Source organism: Aspergillus bombycis, assembly GCF_001792695.1.
Source record: "Aspergillus bombycis strain NRRL26010 chromosome Unknown contig00094, whole genome shotgun sequence".
NCBI lineage: Eukaryota > Fungi > Ascomycota > Eurotiomycetes > Eurotiales > Aspergillaceae > Aspergillus > Aspergillus bombycis.
In genome coordinates this window covers 54,338-68,649 of record NW_019170096.1, presented here as the reverse complement: position 1 = coordinate 68,649, position 14,312 = coordinate 54,338, and the positions used below count along the sequence as shown (strand labels likewise).

General features: G+C 49.3%; 7 protein-coding genes across 7 annotated transcripts; 3 read left to right on the top strand and 4 right to left on the bottom strand.

Moving 5' to 3' along the window:
• Positions 1–254: 254 nt before the first annotated feature.
• ABOM_009349 (TFIIH/NER complex subunit TFB4) lies at positions 255–1,464 on the top strand (the record flags this gene model as incomplete). Its single annotated transcript, XM_022536477.1, has 2 exons — positions 255–300; positions 380–1,464. The coding sequence occupies 2 exons, from the start codon at positions 255–257 to the stop codon at positions 1,462–1,464; spliced, it is 1,131 nt and encodes a 376-aa protein (XP_022385897.1).
• A 585-nt stretch (positions 1,465–2,049) lies between these two features.
• Positions 2,050–3,770, bottom strand: ABOM_009348 (threonine aspartase 1; the record flags this gene model as incomplete). Its single annotated transcript, XM_022536476.1, has 5 exons — positions 2,050–2,160; positions 2,216–2,325; positions 2,389–3,321; positions 3,390–3,589; positions 3,667–3,770. The coding sequence occupies 5 exons, from the start codon at positions 3,768–3,770 to the stop codon at positions 2,050–2,052; spliced, it is 1,458 nt and encodes a 485-aa protein (XP_022385898.1).
• A 1,163-nt stretch (positions 3,771–4,933) lies between these two features.
• Positions 4,934–6,485, top strand: ABOM_009347 (actin-related protein 3; the record flags this gene model as incomplete). Its single annotated transcript, XM_022536475.1, has 4 exons — positions 4,934–4,968; positions 5,041–5,063; positions 5,153–5,496; positions 5,586–6,485. 4 exons carry the CDS (start codon positions 4,934–4,936, stop codon positions 6,483–6,485), a joined length of 1,302 nt encoding a protein of 433 aa, XP_022385917.1.
• Positions 6,486–6,914: 429 nt separating this feature from the next.
• Positions 6,915–8,860, bottom strand: ABOM_009346 (putative acyl-CoA oxidase; the record flags this gene model as incomplete). The annotated part of the gene is made up of 5 exons (XM_022536474.1): positions 6,915–8,049; positions 8,108–8,257; positions 8,310–8,429; positions 8,491–8,689; positions 8,737–8,860. The coding sequence occupies 5 exons, from the start codon at positions 8,858–8,860 to the stop codon at positions 6,915–6,917; spliced, it is 1,728 nt and encodes a 575-aa protein (XP_022385918.1).
• A 958-nt stretch (positions 8,861–9,818) lies between these two features.
• ABOM_009345 (tRNA (uracil(54)-C(5))-methyltransferase) lies at positions 9,819–11,408 on the bottom strand (the record flags this gene model as incomplete). Its single annotated transcript, XM_022536473.1, has 1 exon — positions 9,819–11,408. The coding sequence occupies one exon, from the start codon at positions 11,406–11,408 to the stop codon at positions 9,819–9,821; it is 1,590 nt and encodes a 529-aa protein (XP_022385919.1).
• Positions 11,409–11,853: 445 nt separating this feature from the next.
• ABOM_009344 (mitochondrial 37S ribosomal protein uS5m) lies at positions 11,854–13,148 on the top strand (the record flags this gene model as incomplete). Its single annotated transcript, XM_022536472.1, has 2 exons — positions 11,854–12,877; positions 12,931–13,148. The coding sequence occupies 2 exons, from the start codon at positions 11,854–11,856 to the stop codon at positions 13,146–13,148; spliced, it is 1,242 nt and encodes a 413-aa protein (XP_022385920.1).
• A 501-nt stretch (positions 13,149–13,649) lies between these two features.
• On the bottom strand, positions 13,650–14,291 carry ABOM_009343 (DASH complex subunit DAD3 family protein; the record flags this gene model as incomplete). Its single annotated transcript, XM_022536471.1, has 2 exons — positions 13,650–13,907; positions 14,082–14,291. Coding segments are annotated over 2 exons (468 nt in total), but the record flags the coding sequence as incomplete, so codon positions are not given.
• Positions 14,292–14,312: the final 21 nt, after the last annotated feature.

Here is a 14,312-nt window from a genome sequence, read left to right as displayed (position 1 = left end):
GTATCAGTTCGAACCAACCGATACTGCCTGGGCTGAGACGGGTGGTTGGGATCGAAAACGACCAAACCATCGGTTTTTCCAAACGCCGACACCCATCGCAAGTCTAATGATGTTATGACTTGACTAGTTTTTTCTTTTTCTTTTTTTTTTACCTAGCTCGAGCTTATCTCTCTTTCACATATTGTCTTTTAATATCAGGTTATGTTCTATTTATCTCTTAAGAACCTATACAAATCACCGGATAAGACTATACCATGAACGCCGTGGATGCGACAGAGCACTATGAGACGAGTGCACGCGGTAAGACCCCATCTCAAGCTATACAAGTTACAACTCTGCAAAGAGAACGACCCCAGCTCATACATTATAATTTTATAAGATCCTGCGCCCGCCCTTCTAACCCTCATCCTCGACACGAACCCCCACGCATGGGCCCTCCTCGAAGATTCCCTCCCGCTCTCCAAGGCGATCGCAAACATCCTAGTTTTCCTCAATGCCCATCTAGCCTGTAACTACGCAAACGAGGTGGCCGTGGTAGCTTCCCACAGCCAAAAGGCGGCGTGGCTGTATCCCCGCGAGAACCCAGCCACGAAGACATACCAAGATGCCGACGGCGACGTCTCGATGAACGGGTCGTCGACCAATAATAATACCACCGAAGGACCGGGACAGGTGAACAAATACCGACCGTTCCGGATCGTGGAGGAGCAAGTTACGCACAATCTACGTGAACTGATGGCGTCGACCAGCGGCGCGGACGTGAAAGCTACCAACTCGACGATGATGGCAGGGGCGCTTACGCTGGCTCTTAGTCATATTAACCGGCGGAGTATTGCGTGGGCTGAGGCCCATGGGGCTGATACGGCTGCTGAGACGTCGGGCGGTGGTCCATCTAGTGGTGGACATATGTCTGGGACGGACACTGCGGAAGGGTTGCAGTCGCGGATCTTGATCATATCCGTCAGTGGCGCCAGTGATTCTGCGCATCAGTATATACCGATTATGAATAGTATTTTTGCCTGTCAGCGGCTTCATATTCCGATTGATGTGTGCAAACTGAGTGGGGATGCGGTGTTTCTGCAGCAGGCTTCGGATGCTACTAAGGGGGTCTATATGTCGTTGACTGAGCCTCGGGGGCTATTGCAGTACCTGATGATGGCTTTTTTGCCAGACCAGCGATCGAGGAGACATCTGGTTCTTCCGACGCGAGTCGATGTTGACTTCCGTGCGGCTTGCTTCTGTCATCGACGGGTTGTCGATATTGGCTTTGTCTGTTCTATCTGTCTGAGCATCTTCTGCGAGCCTCCGGAGAACGGCAACTGCCTGACCTGCGGCACAAACCTTGAAATGGGTGACTACGGGGCTAAGCCAGCCGTGGTCACGCGAAAGAGGAAGAAGAAGAAGCGCGTGAACGGTCCGTCGGGCACAGCTACACCTACGCCTACGCCTACACCGGGGCCCTGATACCCTACTCATTATCAAACAATGTTTTTCTGCGTCATGGAGGAGGGTTAGGAGTAAGGTTATGTGTCTGCTACCTTTGGTCTCAGACGATGTGAACAGATTGTGTTACAAAGAACATATCCAGCTTCTATTTGGTATCCTATTTCAGATACGTGCAGGAGGCAGTCACAAACTCCGGTCGACACACTCCGACATTTCATAAGTGTCATTTTTCGAGAGAAAGACAGTTTGAAAAGACATCACCCGCCACACAGGCAAACAGAGTGGTTTCCATAGTCTTGAGGATTCTAGCCAACATCGTATTTCGGTTTCCTGCCTACATCAGTTGATTGATCGCCGAACACACGTGGAAAGTAACAACACTATCTAACGTTAGATAGTTTGACAGACAACGCTGGTCACCGGTAATCGGGTTGAAAAGTCACGTTCACGTCGACTTGTATAATACGCCAAATACATCAAAACATAGATAATAAGAGGACTTACTGTTGTGAATGGCTATGCTGTAGCACTGGGTACCTTGTACCTAACGACATATAAGCTCAGTCAGGGTAATATTTTGTAATTCGCACCATAAAGTGCTTCCTACCTCTTGGATCGGTAGGCGCGGCCACCTTGTGCGATACTCCCATTTCCATTGCTGCGTGACATGACAGACACTGGTTTCTTGTCCTCGCTGCTCATCGAAGCTAGGGCCTGAGTTGATTGCATTTAGTATAAAAGAGCTGAGAGATAAACTGGGGCTACCTACGAAAGAATCTGTGTTATGGCCAAAACACAGGTACACTCCATCGACTGTTTTCTTGACCGCCATTATTCCAATGGCACCCCGACAGTGGCTGTCTTTGACTCCTGGATGGCCTAAGCAAGAGGGAATTAGCCTTCTACATATAACGACGGTGGATGCAAGGGCCCGTCTGTTACCCATGAATTCGGACGCTATCATTCCCCTGAGCGCTTCATCCTCCGTGACTTCCTCAAATGAACCATCTTCGCATTTTCGTTGGTTGTAATAAATGCGCGAGGCACAGGTGCTAGCAGCCATACTAGTGGCGATGTGTTCGCCGGTTCCCGAAGTGACCGTAGCAACGCATGTTTGGTCCGGGTCGTTGGGGTCTAGTGGGATAACAGCAGTACCGATGCCCACGAGCGCTGCAGGGCCAATACGGCCACGATGTTTCATCCCAATTCCACCGGATGATGATCCTGCTGCGATATTTCCATGTGAATCGACTGCTATAGCACCAACAGTATCGCTAATTTGATCCATATCTGCGGAGTGTATATCCGCGGCAACAGAAGGGGGCGTCGTTTCAACGTCCATACTGGGTCCAGGAAAATGGGATGTCTCCAATGACGTACTGTCTGGGATGGTGCTGGATTTACAAGTCTGAGACACTATACCATCCATATACCTAGTGTCTCTGGCTCGTGGTGGTAACATGAGAGTATCGCTAGAACTGGCTGGTGAAGAGATACCCGAATTTCTAAGGCGTGTATCACCTAAACTGGAGCTAAGCGACGAGGCAGGTCGTATGCTGCTTGGTGAAGAAAGTAAGTCTGTCGGATTGACACTCACTGGTCGACGGATGTACGCCTTGTGACGCTCATATCTTGCTGGAAACTGCTGGGCCTCTTTCGATTCGGCCGCTTCCAAGTCCTGTTGCCAGCGCAGCCAACGCCCCCGTGCTTCCTCAGATATCAGACCGTCATGGGGAATCACAATTAGGCCTTGTTCATACGCAAAGCTCGTGGCGCCCTGTCCCACGAGGAAGTTGGGAGGCACTCTCTGCAAAGTCAACGGCTTTGTTGATGCCTCAAGAACGACCCGGGCTAATGAGATTGGATTCTTGACTTCTATAACCCTATGTCAGTCTATTCATACACTAGCCAGCGCGAAACAAATTCTCCTAGCGAGAACGTACGAGAAACAGCGCCAGCCGCACCACTTCGGCCCAGGTGGTTTACGATAGTAGCGTCGCATTCAACAGCGCCATCGATGGTTAGGTTGCTGCCGTAACCGGCATTTGTGATTTCAGAATCTTCCAGGAGCATAATGGCGATTTCCACGGCATCAACAGCTGATCCACCATTTTTGAGCATCTGAATTGCCACTTTCGCTGCGCTACTGAAGATTAGACATGCCAGAATATTGCGCGATCAGAAAAGGGCCTCACGGCGCCAGTGGGGTCAACAACTCACTTCTCACATGTTTCTAGATGTATCTTTTCGTTGTGCGGACTATGAAACCCAGCTCCTGCATGGACAAAAATGGCAGAGACATCGTCTCTCCGTGGACGGCTCATTGTGTCTTTGAGTTGGCTTGTCGACGAGGGTGAAAAGTCGGCGCGTAGCTTTGCGGCCGGTTGTTGCGGAAATAAGAAAGGTGGAAGACTCCACACAGTTTGGGAACAACTCAAGACCAAAGCTCGTAGCGGAGACTGGTGATTCAGCATCCAATCTATCAGAGAGTAGAGAGCACACACTGAGGAAACATCCCTTCAGCGGGGTGGCTCTCCTTTGCACAGCAGAGTCTGCGGGTCGGTATATTTCCACGCTGGTTAGTTTTTAGGAAACTGTGTCAATTTTCCGTTTTTAATTGTGGATGAAAATAAGGGAAGACAAGGTTTTTGCAGGACTGATCAACTGTTCAATGAAGACAAGGCGTGTCGAGTTGAAGAACAGTGCTAGGGAATACTAGTATTAGGGACAATGAATAGTGTTAAGACTAAAGGTATGGGTATAGCTATGATTCCATCACAAAAGAAGTGTAGTAAGCACTAGGAATACCTGAATGGCATTAAAAAGAAGGTCTTTGAAGCAATGAGTGTGTAGGATTGTAGGTACAAAAGGTGCCCAGAAGGAGAATGGAGGAAGACAACACAAATATAGACCGAGTGAATGTCTCGGTTTTGAATGGTTCGCAGTTCCTTCCGAAAGAACAGTCACCCAGACAGAGAGGCAGTTACCTCTGGTGAGTGATCTGTAGATGCCATAACTTACAAACAATTTATGTCTTTTGTATACAAAGGGAATGCTTTCCAGGAGAAAAAGATAGACATGTATAGAGAATATATACTAAATTATGAAACCAACTCATAGTTCAACGTAGATTGATATGCGGACAGCACATGACTGGGGCTTGGCATCGATGTCATCAACCTCAGGTATCCAAAATTACCATACGGAAAAATTACCTACCTAAAACAACGGGCATACGTATGAGACTTAAGGTACGGACGGTACACTCACTACTACTTACTACTTGCCCGCCTCTCCGTCCTTCCCTCCCCTCCTCCGCTATTCTAACGACCCTCTCCCTTTTCCAGTACCCACTTTACTTTCTCTTCCATTCTATTCTCTGCTTCCTGGCCTCCCAATTATCTCCAGGCCGACCGGTAGCAGATTGTTCTAATCGCGGTTTGGGAGAAAGGGGAACTGTGGACGTGCGTGCTCCAGCTCATCCGTCATGGCGTCCCAAACCCCAGCCGTTGTCATGGACAAGTATGTCGCTCTACACCGTCAGATCCCGCCCGCGGATGATAAAGATAACTAACTCTGGGTGCTACTGTGTAGCGGTACTGGATACTCGAAATTAGGTGCGTTGAATTATCCCAGTGCCTATCGCTCAAGAGCGAGCCGCCCAACCTTGAGCTTCAGGCTGAGCTCTAGGCTGACGAGTAACCAGGTTTCGCCGGTAACGACTCGCCTTCATTTGTTTTCCCTACCGCAATTGCGACCAAATCTGGTGCTGGAAGCACCAAGCCTCCTGTCGCCAACAAACCCGGGTTCTTGTCTGCAGGTGGTGGGGCAGGCTCACACTTGTCTTCGAAGCGTGGTACAGAAGACCTGGATTTCTTCATCGGCGATGAAGCTCTAGCTGCTGCCAATGGTCCGGGATATGGAATCAACTACCCCATCCGACATGGTCAGATTGAGAATTGGGATCACATGGAACGGTTCTGGTCGAACTCGATCTTCAAGTACCTGCGCGTCGAGCCGGAGGACCACTACTTCCTTCTCACTGAACCTGTAAGCTTGTTTTTGATTTCAATCGCTTTTCCGTGGTTGCTGTTAGCTATGGTAGAAACGACATGTGCTGATATATCCCGGTTCCACAGCCCCTGAACCCTCCCGAGAACCGTGAGAACACTGCGGAGATCATGTTCGAGTCGTTCAACTGCGCTGGTCTTTACATTGCGGTTCAAGCCGTGCTTGCACTCGCTGCCTCGTGGACTTCTTCTAAAGTGACCGATCGATCCCTCACAGGAACCGTAATTGACTCCGGTGATGGTGTCACCCATGTTATTCCCGTCGCGGAAGGCTACGTCATCGGATCCTCTATCAAAAGCATACCCATTGCCGGTCGAGACATCACGTATTTCGTACAAAGTTTGCTTCGTGACCGAGGCGAGCCCGATAGCAGCTTGAAAACTGCTGAGAAGGTTAAGGAAGAGTATTGTTACGTGTGCCCGGACATTGTGAAGGAATTTGCCCGCTATGATCGCGAGCCGGATCGACTCCTCAAGCATACTGTCACCTCGCCCAACGGCCGGTCCGTGAACATCGATGTCGGATATGAGCGCTTCCTTGCTCCCGAGATCTTCTTCAACCCTGAAATCTACTCTTCCGACTTTTTGACTCCGCTGCCGACCGTCGTCGACGGTGTGATCCAGTCTTCCCCTATCGATGTTCGGAGAGGCCTTTATAAGAACATTGTCTTGTCCGGAGGATCTACGCTATACAAGGACTTTGGTCGGCGTTTGCAGCGTGATATCAGGCACCTGGTCGATGCTCGCATTCGCGCGTCCGAAGCTCGCAGTGGTGGTGCCAGGAGTGGTGGCTTGGATGTGGCTGTTGTGACGCACAAGAGGCAGAGACATGGTCCGTGGTTCGGAGGTAGCTTGTTGGGTCAGACCCCAGAGTTCCGCAGCTACTGCCACACCAAGGCAGAGTACGATGAGATAGGCCCCAGCATTGTCCGGAGGTTTGCCCTTCTCGGAGGCCCAGGCAGCTCGTAAATAGAGGAGATTAGTTGCCAGTGTGTTCATTAGCTCTTTGTCAATAGTTTTCTTTTCTCTTACCATGTTCCACAGCCCATCTCAATCTGACGCTGCGCGTTTCATGTAGTTGGATAGACCAGAGGACAAAGTCCTGACCTAATCCTCACGCCCAATGTATGTACATAAACACCAGACCCTCATAAGCAAGCTTCCTTCGGGACGTTCACGTATGAATAAAAGTGAAAACGTTCAATGTCTGCCACTGTCTGGTACCTGCTCCTACGATAACCTAGCTGAAACATGTCGCCATCACTAAAGTCGAACAATGGGCTGGAAAGAGAGCAATATGAAGAGCATTTAAGTAATGAAAACCCTCGCCGCAACGGACTTGATCTAACTCATTCCCCAACCTATAGCGACAAACCGCTACAGACAATCCATTTACAATCAAAGCCTAGCCTTATCATTACTCATATCTACTCCTCCGAGTGTCTCCAACCCGTCAACAAAGGCATCCCACGAAGCCTGCGATAGAATAGGTGCCGTGCAGTATGGTCCAGCACCAGTCGCATCCAGTAACGGATCTAACCGGGGCAACAAAGCATCCAGCAAACGAGCCTCCTTCTGAAAGATATATTCCCGAGTGATATCGGTATGTTGGACGTACCAGCTTTGGTCTAGCAGCATAGCATGAATCTCATACAGGGCTAGTAAATCCGAATCAACGCCTGCTTTTGCGGCAGCTTCGTAGGCTCTTCGATGTCCGATGGCTTCTATGAGGGCTGGACATCTTGGTAGGATTAGCGAGTTGAATTCGGCGCTCCGGTGGCCTCCTTTTAGGCCATTCAGTATTGAGTGCGACTCATCAAAGAGACCTTTTTCGTGCTGGGCAAGGAGACATGTTGGGTTCGTGGGGGGCGGGGGTTGGTACCAGTTGAGGAGGAGTTCGGTGCCGATTTCTGGTTGCTCTTGTGAGATGTGTGGAGTAGAGAAGAAGCTGGGAAGCATACTGATACTCAATGCTAAGATATCCCCTTCCACGATCGAAACCATGCGCGCTTCTAGTTGTGGTCCAATTATTTCGTTATACTCCCATAAGCCCTGCGCGCCGCAACGCTCGGATAGGGCATGGAACATGGACTGGGAAGCCTGGCATAGCACTGCCTTGAATGTGACGCTGATAACATGCTGGATGAGTGGCATACCGTTCGACCTTTTGAATTGTCGGATGCTGTCTTGTGCGAATGGGTCGAAGGCCGCGATCTGTGCCAATGCATGCAGTATAGGGAGTTGTTGGGTGCGGAATGAGATGATAGGAACAGGTTTACTAGTTTGTCTCATTATCCGTCGGCGAAGACTGTACTTGCCAGCCACAAAGACGGCTCTCTTCATTTGTGGGATCAGGGACGTAGTGACTGCGAGCGAACCAACAGCAGTACGCCGAGTCATTGACAGGAAGCCCTCTTGCATATTGTCAGGCTTCTTTAGAGGTCCCAGAAGCGCTGATCTGGGTAGACGGACGTGTGTAAATATTGTGATGGCATGATCTAATGGTTTCGATCCTGCTCGTTTAGGGAGTAACCTGTAGGGTTTTAGTTCTCAGATAATAGGCAACACGAACTCTCTTAGGATCTGTATACTTGGCGGTGACTCCTTCACACATATTCTTGCCATCATTAAGCCAGACGATGAATGGCCTAACCCCCCAATCGTCACCAGAAACGAGAAGCCGGGCAAACACAAGAGCAACTCGAGGAAAGCCCTTTCTTGGCCAGTTCGGGGGTGTGAATCTAAGCCAGTTAGCTGCAGGAAGCTAGCAATATAGTGCATGGCTTCGTTTACTTTGCTGCATTTGAGTTGGGCGTATGAATATCGAAATCGCCATTTGGAAGCAATGTCGCTGTTGTTTCTAGGTTCCGAGCATCCAGCCCATGTCCAACCTCTGTGAGCATAAACTGCACACTATTAAGGAATGTCAGCTTTATCTATGTGACGGCAGTCCACTCAGGCACAAGGAGCTTACGAGACGTCAAACTTGAGTATACGATCCAAAAGTGGCTGATACCCGGGCTGATCTGTCACAAACATAGCGAAAGTCGCTCCAGCAATATTATACTGAATTGAAATTAAGACAAATGCTGCATTATCAAGAGAAAGGGTCATGTCCTGGTGAATCTGCCAGAACTTTGGGGTCAGATTGAGAATATCTGATGCTGTCAAGCCTAAATCGATGAGTAAGTTGTACCCATCCTCGTTTAACGAACCTCACCATATGCCTTAGCAACCGCGTAAGCGCGGTGATAGCTAAGTTCTATCCTTTCATCATTAGTCAGATGCTCAGGAATTGATTTGAACAGATCTGACTTGAGTAGCTTCAGAGTTGGTGAAGACATAGTGATTGACAATCTGGCCAATCTTTTTCTTCAAAGTATCATAGGCGGAGCGACTTTTAAAGGTATTCTGTGGATCAACAGCAGTTGTGACATATAGTCATGGAATATAAACTGAATCCTAGGTTTGATGACGTGCAGAAACGAGTTGCAGCCTTGGAACTACTAGTAGCTTCGACAACAACTTGGCCCGCAAAAGTATGTTGTCCGGTCCACGTTCATAGCTAAAAACTGTAACCCATTCAAGTATGAAGACCAGACACTGGCCCGTACGTTATTTCATGGCACGTCTCGGCTCACTTTGCCTATACTTCTATCTATACTCTGTTGTACTTGTCAGTAGTCGGCCGTAGTACATCGCCTGGTACATACCTTGTGAGCTAGGCTGTTGAGGTAAATGGGCAGTTCACACGTAAACTTTGTTCTATATGCGTGTCTTGGATGAGATCTCACGCTGAAATAGGACAGGGGGGTTCCCCAGATGTCAAGGGAGTCTGGTTGAAGGGTGCTTGTGAACGTGAGATGCCTTTCTAACTTAGATCATTCCAACTGTACTAGTATACATTATGTGTCCATGTGATCCTCGAGCTATACTTAACCAGGCGAACCCGTGGCTTCTGCCTCTACGATGACAATATACTAAGGGATATGAAGCTTTAGCAGCTACTAGGTACTCATGAATCGCGGCAGATGCCCAGGTATTATTCACTATATATATATACTCCTGCCATGTCCAACCTGGTCCAGTGGGGTAGAACAAGAGACTGGATCGTATCTTAGAAGAAAAAGCCAAAAACAATATTTCCTGCTTCGCGAAAAGCTCATTCATGTACTAACAATAGAGAATCGTCAATTAAAGTCTATGCTATGCTTTTTTATGTCGTAGCCAACGCCGGTTGAAGTCCAACAACTCCGGTTAAGGATGTTAACGTTATGTCTTTTGTGCCATCGCCTTCACTTTTTAGAATGTAGTCTTGTTTAAGATTGCCACACCTTCAACGTGGCCCGTTTGAGGAAAGAAATCAAAGCCTCTGATACTCTCAATCTCAAAACGGATATTCTTTTCCTTGTCACCCTGGACCATAACCGCCACATCCCGCGCCTGAGTATGCACGTTGCAACTCACATAGACGACGCGGCGAGGCCCAAAAGTCAGAAGCTGTTGGAGGAAATCATCACTGCAACCCTTGCGGGGCGGGTCAATGACAAGGAGTGTCTGGTCGGGAGGATAGGGTACGTCTTTGAAAAGCGTGGCGGCATCTGCCGCGGCAAAGCCAGTGTTGGGAAGGGAGTTGGCGCGCGCATTCTCTCGTGCAGAGACAATGGAATCTCCGGCCACATCCACACCAAGGCTTGACTTGAAGAGCGGCGAGAGGGTGATTGTGAAAAGACCGGACCCGGAATAGGCATCTAGAAGATACTTGATCGGCTTGGGGTCTTCTTGGTTGTTTTTTGGTAACGCAAGCTGGCGGATGTAGTCTGTGAAGCCGGAGAGGATGGAATTGTTGTTTTGGAAGAAAGCGCCAGCTCTGTTGCTGAAGAAGTAATCATCGATGTACTCGACCGACGTACCATTGGGATCCGTCACACACCGCTTCTCTTCGGTGTACTTCTCTCGTTCGATCTGAATCACATCTCCGGAATCCTCGCCCACTTCAATCTCACGGTCCTTGACCGTCGAACCAGGATCCACACCATCTTTAGGAAGTCGCGCGGTAGATTCACGCAACAAAATAGTTGCGCCTTTAGTGTATTTCCCAATGTTTTCTGCAACCTTCTTTCTCTCACTTTTCAGGCCCTTTCGCACAATATCGGTACCCAAAGGACAATCTTCAATATCCAGATCCCGGCGCTGGTTCTTATAACAGAATCCAATGGGTGGGACCTCTTTATGAGGTTCTTTAGGAGCTTTGCTCCTCCTGTTCCCGCCGGGGCCCGCAAAATGTGGCGTCAACTTCGTGCGATAACCGTACTGCAGAGGGGAGGGAAAAGTGTTGTCAACGGCCGGAATTAACTCCGGGATCAAGCCGGAGAAGTTGGCATAAGCCTTTTCCACAATGCGCTTCTTATGAGCCAGCTGATCTTCGTAGGGCATCATCTGTAGCTGGCAACCGGAGCACTTGCCAAAGTATTGGCACCCTATCCCGGCATCATTTCGCTGAGGGCCTGGCTCAATCACTTTGAGAAAATCTGTCAAACTGTAGGACAATCGAGGAAAATGCCGCACGATCTTCACCAAGGCCTTATCGCCGGGCACGGTAAACGGAACGACGTAGACATGGTTCGCATCTTCGGACAATGCAAGGCCATCGCCAGTTGAGGATATCTCGGTGACCTTGACTTCGATCTCGGTAAAAGTCTCCGGTAGAGAAGTCGGTGGTGGTGTGGAAGCATCTTCTACGCCAATCTCGCTCTCCGGCTTGTGCTTCCGCAGAAGGTGGTCGATATCAGCTTGCAGGACTTCGTCAAAACCACTAGTCTTTTCTCGGTCAACCTTGGTCTTCTTGCGCCGCTTCGCACTCGTATCTGGACTTTTGGGAGAGTTCGACATTATGGTTGAGGAGAACGGCGCAATGGGGTATAGACGGTGGGACAAGAGAGACTTGGAATGGACGAGATGTCCAGTCCGCAAAGATAGAATTGAAGAGTAGTGTTTTCGCGATAGGGAGAGACCCGCCCTAAAAGCGAACATATATACCAAGCCCAATGCGAAAAATTCTAGAGAGCAGAGGAATTGTTGCGAAAGAAGAGCAGAAAGAGAAAATGGGCTTAATTTCTGGAGGGACAAGATGAGTGACCAAAAAAAGGCGGGCGGCAATTGGTCGAACCGCTCCGCTGAGAATTTCGCCGGCTTTTAGTCCTTCAGTTCTTCAACCATCCAAACCTCCGTCCACCCTACGCACCGCGGTCGATACCACTTTCCCCCAATCCCTTTCTTCTTTCCGGAAATCACTCTCCAGTGGCCTCTGCTGGCCAGAGAGCTCCTATCCTTCAACATGAGCATCGCACGGCCGGCAAGATGTGTGTTTTGCAGCTTTACTCGAGGTGTCTCCGCCGGCACACGAGTGCCTAGTCGCCAATTCCACCCTTCCCCGACACAGTTCGCGAACCGTAAACCAAAATTCCCCAACTTCAAAGCCCGAGATGAGAAGACTTTGGAAGAAATTACGCGGGATATGAAGCCGAAGCACTTTCAGCCGTACACGGAAGATGAAAAGGCAGGCCTGAAGGAAGAATACACTCCTGAACAGCTGGCCGCAATTGAAGCCGGCGAGGCGGCAATCGACCCCAAAGACATGGCAGAACAGTTTGCTATTCGCCGGGATCCGATGAAGCTTAACTACCTGGATGATTTCTCCACCATTGAACCTGGCGTGGACAAACATGTCCGGGCGCCCAAGTCCAACTCCGACTACAACGCGACCCTCAAAAGCGATGATGATTTTGTCGAAGACTTCGCCCGCTTCTTCCAGGAAATGCCAGAGGATGCCACCGCAGCTGATTGGGTGCGGTTCGCTGACACCTTGCGAGTCACCCTGGGCAAGGAGGAGAATGAATTGAACCCTCACAGTGCCTTGGTACCGGATTTGTTCAGCCCGGGGGAGCCCCTGACGGAGGAAACCAAACCTGTCAAGCCTTTTGAGATGCAAACGTCGCCAAGGTTTGGAGAGAGTGAGGAAATAACTGAGGCGTTGAAGAGGCTTCTACAGTCCACAGGCTATGACCAAGTCTTTGTCAAGGGTCTGGCGACGAAGACCCTTGTTTCGCACTCGGTTGTTAACCAAACTCGTCTGGGTAAGGTGCGTCGTATGTACTGCCTTTCCATCGCTGGCAACGGCAATGGTCTCCTGGGAATTGGAGAAGCCAAGTCCGAGGAGTCCGCCGATGCCATCACACAATCCAAATACCGAGCCATCAGAAACATGCAACCCATCCCACGGTACGAGGGCCGCACCATCTTTGGTGATGTTGAGGGCAAGGTTGGAGCAGCTGAGTTGAAGTTGATGACTCGTCCACCAGGTACGTATTCGCTTAATCATGGGCTACTGGTTCCAGCTACTCACAGTGCATAGGATTCGGACTCCGTTGTCAGCATTTGATCTTCGAGATGTGCCGTGCAGCCGGTATTCATGACCTCGCCGCTCGTGTCGGTCGCTCGAGAAACCCTATGAACACTGTTAAGGCAGCTTACGAGGCTCTCATGAGTCAACGCAACCCAGAGGATATTGCCCGTGCTCGTGGCAAGAAGATGGTCGATGTCCGTAAGGTCTACTACTCGGGAAGATACTAATCAGCGTCTTCGGCACGATGTTACGTTCTTCCTAGTTGAACATTTCTTTCCGGGTCTTCAATGATTTCAAATAGTCTGGATAGCCTTCTTTTCGTTATCTCGACGTCTCGACAGTCATCATCTCGCATAGAATAGACTGTACGAATATGGGCATCGTTTGCGGCATGTGATGCACGCTTCTTTGCGTTATGGCGATGTATATAATCCTTTTTCCTCCTTTTGTTCGTTTTGTACCCTGACATGTATTTGTATCTGCAAGGCTAGTGTCATAGTATTTCATATCAATCCAGGTCCTGGTTCCATAATCATTCAACCCTCTAAAGCCCAACACCAAAACCCACATACAAAACCCACATACAAAACAAAGGGGGTATACCCATGGCCCACACCTATATATGCAAGAAAGAGGAAGAGAAAGAGAAAGAGAAAGAGAAAGAGAAAGAGAAAAAAGAAACAAAAAACCCATACAATAATCACAGAAGCGAAACAAGACGGCCAACATCAAGTAAACCGCCCTTCAAAGCTCATATCGTCATCCTGATAATCGTACCCCTGATCATGATACTGCATCTGATCGCCCTGCTGCTCCATCTGCTGCTGTTCCTCATTCTCGTTGAAGATCTGTTGCTGGAGCACAATGCTGTACACACTGGCCTTCAAAAGGGTGCAAACCGTCGCCGTCTTCCGTTCAAGAAGTCGGAGGCCGTCCAGGGTAAGGGATGAGGGATCACCGGAGAGGTCGGCGAGCTTGTCAGACAGCTGTAGACAGGTCGCATCAGTATAAGCTTGGTGACGCTATTCTCTCGAAAATAGGAGTGGGATGGGCGGCGGGGATATAATGGAGATAGGATGCGCGGGGTATAGCGAACAACAACCACATCGAGAGATAGAAATGATATTCAAAGATTGAGAAGATCAATGTGCACTACATACCTTATTTACATTGCCCAGTAGCCTAGAGTATTCATCGAGAACTTCTTGTTCCAGATCGGAGACCATCGGATTTGAGGCGCGGAGGAGAGGGTTCTCGGATTCTTGTGCTGGGGAGCCATCGGACATCGGGGTAGACATGGTGATGGGAAAATGAATTTTATAATGCGAAGCTTTGGAGATAGGGTGGAATGGGTATATATCGAAAAATATCTTTTCTTTAGGAGCAGTCAA